Source organism: Neophocaena asiaeorientalis, unplaced genomic scaffold (assembly GCF_003031525.2).
Source record: "Neophocaena asiaeorientalis asiaeorientalis breed wild unplaced genomic scaffold, Neophocaena_asiaeorientalis_V1.1 scaffold473, whole genome shotgun sequence".
Taxonomy (NCBI): Eukaryota; Metazoa; Chordata; class Mammalia; order Artiodactyla; family Phocoenidae; genus Neophocaena; species Neophocaena asiaeorientalis.
The window spans coordinates 516,547-524,972 of NW_020174935.1; the positions used below are offsets into that span (position 1 = coordinate 516,547).

Consider the following 8,426-nt stretch of genomic DNA (forward strand, 5'->3'; position numbering starts at 1 on the left):
CAGCTGAGGGTTCCGAGTGGCCTCGGGGTGGGCTGTGCCGGAGTCTCCTCCCTTTGGCCGGCCGCAGGGTGGTGGCGGGAGCGGGGGACAGCTGAGAGCGCGGGGAGGGGGCGCTCTGCGCTGGGCCATGGCCGAACCCGGAAGCCGGGAGCCCGAGACTGGGGTAACTGCTGCGGCGCTGCGCTTGCCTTTCTTTAGGGGGAGGTCGATCAGAAGCCAGGGAGGCCAGCTGACCCAGAGGCTCCAGGAGGACAAACTGGCAAAGAACTTGCTTGAGTGAAATGGAGCTAACATTTGTCGGGGCCTGCTTGGTGAGGCACTTTACTGGGTACTCCCACGGGTGTCACTTACTTCCCACAACAACCCTGCGGAGTAGGCCAGAAACTTATTTAAAGACCAGAGAGAGAGGCCCAGCGAGTTGCCTAGCGGCCTGCGGTGGCAGTGAGGCCAGGCTGTTTGTTAAGCCCGATGGGAAACCCACCTGGCAGGGGCTACTTTTGTTTACCTTGCTCATCCCTGAAGCCACATACTTTTATTTTTTTATTTTTTATTTTTTTTTAACATCTTTATTGGGGTATAATTGCTTTACAATGGTGTGTTAGTTTCTGCTTTATAACAAAGTGAATCAGCTATACATATACATATGTTCCCATATGTCTTCCCTCTTCCACATACTTTTAAAACACTGCTTTTGTCCTTAATTTAACCTATTTCATTGTGAATGTATATAATTTAATTTTTAACGGTGGCTGTGTTTAACAACCAGTTGGCCTAATTCCTGCAAATCTAACAACTGGTTCTTGGGAGCTGGCGGGGACACCACTGCCCCTACTCAGCTTTTACATATGCTGTTATACATGCCTGGAATGCTCTTCTCATCCCCCTTTAAAAAATTCTTTTTATTCTGAAACAATTATATTCTCACCGAAAGTTGCAAAAATTCATACTTTGATAAGCATTTACCCAGGGAGTCCTCTGAGCTTTGTGCTTTGCAGTCAAGGGAGAGAGGGTGCCAGGAAGGGCGAGACTGGGGAAGGCCTTGCAGAATGCCCAGTCTGACTGGAGCCCTCTTATTCCAGGGCCCACCCCAGATGGCAGCCTGGGACTCACCCTTTCCCTAGCACAGTTGTGTACACTCTGGAGACGGGCCTGGGGCTGTCCTGTTTGTCTTGGGGTCCTTGACTCCCGGAGAGGGCCAGGGGACCTGGTCCACACCCTTCAGTGACACACAGCCTGCTCTTCCGGAACCTCCTCTACCTCCCACGGTCCTTTCTGAGAACTGCCAATCCAGCATAGGGGGCAGCGTGTGTGTGTGTGTGTGTGTGTGTGTGTGTGTGTGTGTGTGGCAGGATGAGCCACCTATGAAGTAACTTTGAAGAAATAATGGGATTTTTTTTTGCGGTACGCGGGCCTCTCACTGTTGTGGCCTCTCCCATTGCGGAGCACGGGCTCGGGACGCGCAGGCTCAGCGGCCACGGCTCACGGGCCCAGCCACTCCACGGCATGTGGGATCTTCCCGGACCGGGGCACGAACCCGTGTCCCCTGCATCGGCAGGCGGACTCTCAACCACTGCGCCACCAGGGAAGCCCGAAGCTGTTTTTAATGATGATTAAAACCAGCCATGTGCAGGGCATTATGGTGGCACCTCAACGTTCATTATTTAACCTCACTGTAAGAGGTGAAGGTTGGAAGCTCCACTCTAAGAAATGGAAATGGCGCAAGGACCCTCACATGCCCGCTTTCACACTCCTAGTTAAGCAGGGGAGTGGATTTGCACTGATTTGGAGGGGCTCTGGCTCCAAAATCAGGGTTCTTTCCACTCTAAATGGATCCTTGGGGAAAACACCAAGGAGCCCCAAGAATGGGGAGGGGGCAGGGGCCGCTGTGGTTCACAATGGGGTCTTCAAGTAGGGGCCCGCTGTATCCCCCAAAATTATCTAGCTGCGGCGGAATCCACAGGCACTGCACGGGGATCGCTCCTTAGCCAAAGCCTCTTTGGCAGCCTCACCCTGAAGGTCAAACTGTGGTTTCCAGTTTGAGCGCAGCAAATCAGTTTGGACTTCCCCTCCTCCCACCTTCCCCAGCCTTCCCACCCCAGGCTGAGCTAGCGGCCCCCCTGTGCTCCCACTGAATTCCAGAAATTCTGCAATTACGTTGTCTCTTGAGCAGGCCTGTGGCTGCCTTAACTCCCAGGGCCGGACAAAGTCAGGAGTTTCTTAGTGTCCAGCATAGGGCCTGGCCACGTGGAAAACATGGTTCCCAAAAGCCAGGCTGCAGCGAGACTGCAGGAGGGCGCTGGGCACCAGGTAATCCGCCGTGGACTCCTTAGGCCCTGGTCGTCATTGACCTGGGGCTGGGGAATAAGTCTAGCCTGAGAAGTTGCAACCTGGCTGCAAATCCTGAGGCTGCCCCTGACCAGCTCTGTGACCGAGGGCAAGGCATATCTCTAGCCACCAGTGGTCTTATTCAGAAACAGGCAACCCCACAGTCACTACCGAAGGCTGTGGTGCTCATTAGTATATGGCCCGCAGGGGCACTCCACAACACGCTCCGTTCTCTACCCACCCCCTTCCCCTTGGCGCCAGGGCTGCCTGGTACGAATGCAAGGTTGCGCCCTGCACAGGGGGTGCATGGCTGGGGGGTGAGTGGAGCTGACCTGCAGCTCACACTCCACTCACCCAGCCCCGTGCCCTGGTGAGGCTCTGCCTCTGCCTGGCTGAAGGGGCACCTTTCTCTACCCTGCCCAAAGGCACCTACTGGACAGGGCGGACGGTGGGCGGGGTGGGGGGGTGGGGGGAGGTGCTTGCCTAGGCGCTTTGCCCGTTTGGAGCATCTCTGGAGCATCTCTGCCCTGGAAGGCCGTGAGTTGACTTGTCATGGTGCGCTGGTGAACTGCTGTACACTGAGCTACTGGCCCGCAAGGGAGAGGAGGGGCCGGGAGGGAGTGAGGCCCTAAGTCACTATTTCCAGAGAGGAAACTCCAGGGGCAAAATCTGAACTTGCTGGACTGCCTGGTGTGAAGCCTGGCACCACCACTACTTCTTAGCTGTTGACCTTGGTCAAGTTAGTGCACTTCTGTGAACTTCAGTGTCCCCTCTGTGAAACAGTGAGGAGAAAAGCAACCTTCTTGAGGCTACCCATGCAGCAAATAATTGAGAGCCTCCCCTGTGTCCCGCAGTGGTGTAAGGTGTGAGAATTAAAGGGCACATAGGGAGGACTCAGTCAATTCCAGCTGCTATTCCTCTGAGGCTGCTTATATAAATGATTGATGAATGAGTGAATTCCACCAGGGACCTTGGTTGATTGCAAGCAAAGCTGAGCTACGTCTTAGGGAGGGACTTTGCCCCTACTTGCCTTAAAGTGCCAGTGGGGCCTTCCCCTGCTTGGGCCCTCTCCCTACCCACCCCGCAGCAAGCACCGGTGAGGGCCCCCGCCAAGGGGTCACGGTCATTCGGTCACTGCTCTGTGTATATATCCAAGGCTTGGCAGGAAAGCAGAGGGAAGGTCCCGGTGACCGACGTCTGCCTCTGGGTTCACCACCGCTGGTTTTCCGCATTCCCTGGACTCTGACCTCCCTGGGCTCCACCGCCCCTTCGGCCCTGGCCGCAGCCCCGCCCCAGTCCCAACGACACAGGCCTTTCCCACCCCCGGCCCGGCCGGCCTCTTCCTCGATTCCCTCCTGACATCCTCCTTGTCGGCCAGGCCTGCAGCCCCAGTGTCGCCGCCGCCATGGCCTCGCAGCAGCTCTTCCGCGCGCTCGTGTCGGCGCAGTGGGTGGCCGAAGCGCTCCGGGCCCCGCGGGCCGGGCAGCCCCTGCAGCTGCTCGACGCCTCCTGGTACCTGCCCAAGCTGGGCCGCGACGCGCACCGCGAGTTCGAGGAGCGCCACATCCCGGGCTCCGCCTTCTTTGACATCGACCGGTGCAGCGACCGCACGTCGCCCTACGACCACATGCTGCCCGGGGCTGCGCACTTTGCCGAGTACGCGGGCCGCCTGGGCGTGAGCGCCTCTACCCACGTCGTGGTCTACGACGCCAGCGATCAGGGCCTCTACTCGGCGCCGCGTGTCTGGTGGATGTTCCGCGCCTTCGGCCACCGCACCGTGTCGATTCTCGACGGCGGCCTCCGCAACTGGTTGCGCCAGGGCCTCCCGCTGAGCGCGGGCAAGAGCCGCCCGGAGCCCTCAGAGTTCCACGCGGTGCTGGACCCCGCCTACGTCAAGACGTACGAGGACATCAAGGAGAACCTCGAATCCCGGCGCTTCCAGGTGGTGGACGCCCGCGCCGCAGGCCGCTTCCGGGGCACCGAGCCCGAGCCCCGAGAAGGTAACCCCGATGTGCGAGGGGCCCGGGAGGTCCCTGGGGTGCGGGGTCAGGCGCACCTTGAGCACTGCCCTCGCCTCGCCCTTGCCTTTAAAGGCCACCGCGTGGGGCGGGGGCCGAGAATTGCTTTCTGGTCGCCTCACTGGCGTTATTCTAAAGTAGGGGCGATAATACTTGTCCCACCTCCACCCCAAACTAGTTGGGAACCCAGGGGGCCCAGTATAAGTGTGAGAACCCAAACAGCCCCACCCCAGTACTATGGATGTAGGGGTCACTGCCAAATAGGAGGGGTGGGCAGGCCCAGTTGAGGAAGAGCCCCAAAGAGAGGGGGCTTGATCAGGTGTAGGACCATCTCTGAGGAGGATGAAGCCGGGGAAGAGGAGTCTGGGGTGGAGAGTGAAAGGCCCTCAGAGGGACCAGAGTCTTGCAGAGGGCAGGATAGAGCGGTGCTAAGTAGAGAGAGAGGTAGCTGCCCCAGGTTGGAGCGGAAATGGCTGCCCGCCTGGGTTGGGGCAGGGCTTCTGCCCATGGGCTGGGTTCCCCGGGCAAGGAGCACAGGTGGGGAGGGGTCCCCACAACGCAGGTGGGTCAGTGACCCCTTTGGTGTGAGCTTTTTAGATGGGTACTGTTATCATACCGAAGGGGATATGGAACCTTAGAATGGCTGCTTTGCCCCAGATCTCAGGAAGCAGCCAGGCATTGGACTCCAGTACCTTTACCTGCAGTGAACAGCCAGTAATCCCCCAGCCGTTTGTCTCGTGTCCGCTTCGAGGCGGGTGCAAGGATCTTGCCATTTCCTCTGGGAAGCTCTCCCTGAAGGGCATCCCCCATTCCCCTGAATCAGGGTTGGATGGAGCTTCTGTTTTGTTTCTAGAGTAGCTTGGGTTCACCCTGTCCTAGCACCGTTTGGGGTGACCTGAGGGCCACCATGCTCCCAGCGCATCCTAAAGACTAACCCAGTAGCTGGACGGAGTCGATACCCCAGAGAGATCTGGTGAATTCACAAGGTCCCTGCTACACGGAACCCTGCAGAGCTGTTGACATAAGGTCAAACTGCAGGAAACTGCTGATAGCCAACCATTTTTTATTTTTTAACATCTTTATTGGAGCATAATTGCTTTACAGTGGTGTCTTAGTTTCTGCTTTATAAGCCGCAGGTCGCACCGGCTGTGTGACGTCTGGCAGGTCACCTAATCTCGGAACTGCAGCTTCTGCATGTCAAAGTCAGGGTAGAACACAGAGCTTAAAGGATGCAGTGAGGGTCAAATGAGAGCAAGTGTAGTGTGTAAAGCACTTAGCTCCGTGTTTGCACACACAGGATGCACTCAAGAAACGGGAAGTGATAAAATTAACACGTGCTTCCCTGGCTGTGGCTCTTTACAGGGGTGCTTAATGCTTACCTCAAGCAGGCTTGCGCATTCGTAAAATGGGAGCTAACAGTAAACACCCAGCAGGCCTGTTGTCAGGGTGGCTGAGCTGATTTGTGTACAGGCTCCATCTAAATCAGTGGAGAATATCACCGTCCCCATCGTCCCCACTCCACAGCCTCAGACCTGGCCAAGCGCGCCTCTAATTTGCCACATCGGTCCGGCAGGGAGGTTCCCTTGCTTGGTGGGGTTCGAGGTATGGGGACAGCCCTCCTCTGACAGTAGCCACCCTGGGTTCAGAGCTGAGGCCTGGGTTCAAATTCCAGGCAGCAGTCTGCTAGATGTGTGACTTTGGACAGTTGCGAACTTCAGCATCTCCGCCTGTAGAACGGGGATTCCTGTAAACAGTGCCCGGGCTTCCTGGCTGTGAGGACTGTATGAGACGATGCTTACAGAGGGTTTAGCGCGTGGCTGCATGGAAGGCTCTCAGTACTGCAGGGGCCATTCATACTGCCCTTGTATTTGTTCCCTGCATCTCGCTCTCCCGCTGCAGGCATCGAACCCGGCCACATCCCTGGCACTATCAACATCCCCTTCACGGAATTCATGACCAAGGAGGGCTTGGAGAAGAGCCCCGAGGAGATCCGCCGCCTCTTCCAGGACAAGAAGGTGGACCTGTCCCAGCCCCTGGTGGCCACGTGCGGCTCCGGCGTCACAGCCTGTCACGTGGCCCTGGGGGCCTACCTCTGCGGCAAGCCCGATGTGCCCCTCTATGACGGCTCCTGGGTGGAGTGGTACATGCGCGCCCAGCCCGAGGATGTCATCTCCGAGGGCCGGGGGAAGACCCACTGAGGCTTGGCGGGACACAGGAAGCTCGGGTGACACCCAGCCACCAGCAGTGCCCAGCCTGGTGGTTCTGACTCTGCTTTGACCAGTATAGGGTTTCTTCCTCCAACCCAGGTGGTGCATAGGGTGACATCCCAGAGGCCAGCAATTCCGCTGCCTCGTGGGCTCTCAGTGGAGGCAGCAGAGAAGGTGGTGGCGGGAACAGGGGGAGGGGAGCTGCCCACGTGGTGCTGAGCTGGAGCCCCACCTCCCCTCTATTGAGGAAATAAAACAGTCAAGTGCTAAATCCTTCTAACTGAGGCTGCCTCAGCTTTCCTCGGCTCTTTGGCCAGTGGTTCCAACATGCCCAGCGAGGGAGCTTCGTGGAGCCGGAGGGTCTTGAGGATGCTGTCCCTGCCTTCTGAGCGGTGCTGGGGTCCCAGAGCCCTTCCAGTCCTGTGACTGAATGTCTCCCAGCGAACTGTCTTCTACTTCTATGGCTGGGGTCTCCCTTCTGGCTTCTGGGCTATTTAAGGTGCATCTGCTGTGCTCTGTCTGGAATCACACCCAAACACCCCCTGCAGGTAAGCCATACATCTCATTTCAAGACAGAGATGGTTCTAGAACTTAATGGGAAGCTATCCCACGCTGTGGAGTACTGTGTCAGCCCAGCCAGGATGTTCTGGAGAAGGGCAGAGTTTAGCCAAATCGGAGGAGAAGCAAGCTCTCGACTGAGAGTCACACTTGGAGGCTAAGCTCTGGGAGCTCCACAGGGGTGGGCAGTCTGGGGCTTTGATCCTTTCTGCTCAAGGAGAACCCTTCCCCCAAGGCTTCCCCAGTAGGGGCTCTGTTCCCCCTCTGCGTTTGTCTTTGTGCAGAGGTAGACATGGGTGTCTGAGAAGGCTCCAGGCTCCCCCTGTCAGAACCTGGGTTCTGGGTTACCCCTCCCCATCTTCCAGCTCCCAGGTGCATCTTGGTAGCAAAGGGCCAGGTGTCAGCCAGCACTGGGGGGAACCCTAGAAGGAAAAAAAAACCAGAGGGGGCAGTGACTTACCCAAGGTCACGTGATGGGTTCACAACAGAGCTGGAACCAGACCCAGATTTCTCAGAATTTACTCTTTCTCACCTACAGTCCCCAACACATTTCCTCTGAGGCTGAGTTGTGTCTCCCAAGACCACAGGATCTGTGGGGGACCAACAGGACAGAATCCTGGTTTTCTGAATAAGAGGTCTAAAGCAGGCCCCACCTCTCTGAGCCTCAGCTTTCTTATCTATAAAATGGGAACAATACGTACTTCAGAAGAAGGGATTTCAGACAAGGACTTGGCCAAGAGCCCCGTGCTGAGTCCCATCTTTCCAGCTCAGGGTTTCTCAAACTCGGGATGACTGACATTTGGACTGGATCATTCTTTGTTGTTGTAGGTACTGTCCTGTGCATTGGAGGATGTTTAGCAGCATTTCTGGCCTCTACCCACTAGATGCCAGCAGCACCAACTAGTTGTGAGAACCAAAAATGTCTCCAGATATGACCAGATATCCCCCAAGAGGCAAAAATCACCCCCCAGTTAAGCACCAATGCTGTAGGAGCAGTGGCCACACTTGACCACAGCAGCCAGGACCACTGTAGACAGGGATCCCCACGTGGAGGGGACCCCTGTCTGCCCATCATAAACCCCTTCCCCTGGGGGCTGAATTTAACAGTTAAGAAACTTCCTTCCTTTCGCACTGGTTTCAGACAGACCTCATTTTCTCTTCTAGAAATGTCTGCCTCTTCAAGGAGCTTGGTTTGCCAGCAAACACATGTGAGGCTCTGATCTGGCTTCTGGCTCTGTTGCCCCATGCAAGGCTGCCTGACTTTGGACACATGGCTGAGCCTCTTTGAGCCTCAGTTTCTTCATCTTTAAAATGGGAG

The 8,426-nt window shown here is 56.8% G+C and overlaps 1 protein-coding gene across 3 annotated transcripts; it reads left to right on the plus strand.

Moving 5' to 3' along the window:
- Nucleotides 1–6,830, plus strand: MPST (mercaptopyruvate sulfurtransferase). 3 transcript variants are annotated; one of them, XM_024761534.1, is made up of 3 exons: nt 1–68; nt 3,705–4,325; nt 6,243–6,830. In XM_024761534.1, the coding sequence occupies exons 2-3, from the start codon at nt 3,731–3,733 to the stop codon at nt 6,539–6,541; spliced, it is 894 nt and encodes a 297-aa protein (XP_024617302.1). In that variant the 5' UTR covers nt 1–68; nt 3,705–3,730; the 3' UTR covers nt 6,542–6,830. The 3 variants fall into 3 exon arrangements, with proteins under 3 accessions (XP_024617302.1, XP_024617300.1, XP_024617301.1); XM_024761532.1 differs by having other exon boundaries at nt 44–163; nt 3,704–4,325; XM_024761533.1 differs by having other exon boundaries at nt 48–163; nt 3,482–4,325.
- Nucleotides 6,831–8,426: the final 1,596 nt, after the last annotated feature.

Bases quoted from the DNA above. Each gene is read 5' to 3' on its own strand.
- MPST (XM_024761532.1), top strand. From the start codon at position 128: ATGGCCGAACCCGGAAGCCGGGAGCCCGAGACTGGG. The intron at 164-3,703 runs GTAACTGCTGCG...CTTGTCGGCCAG, and splicing joins GCCGGGAGCCCGAGACTGGG to GCCTGCAGCCCCAGTGTCGC. The intron at 4,326-6,242 runs GTAACCCCGATG...CTCCCGCTGCAG, and splicing joins CGAGCCCGAGCCCCGAGAAG to GCATCGAACCCGGCCACATC.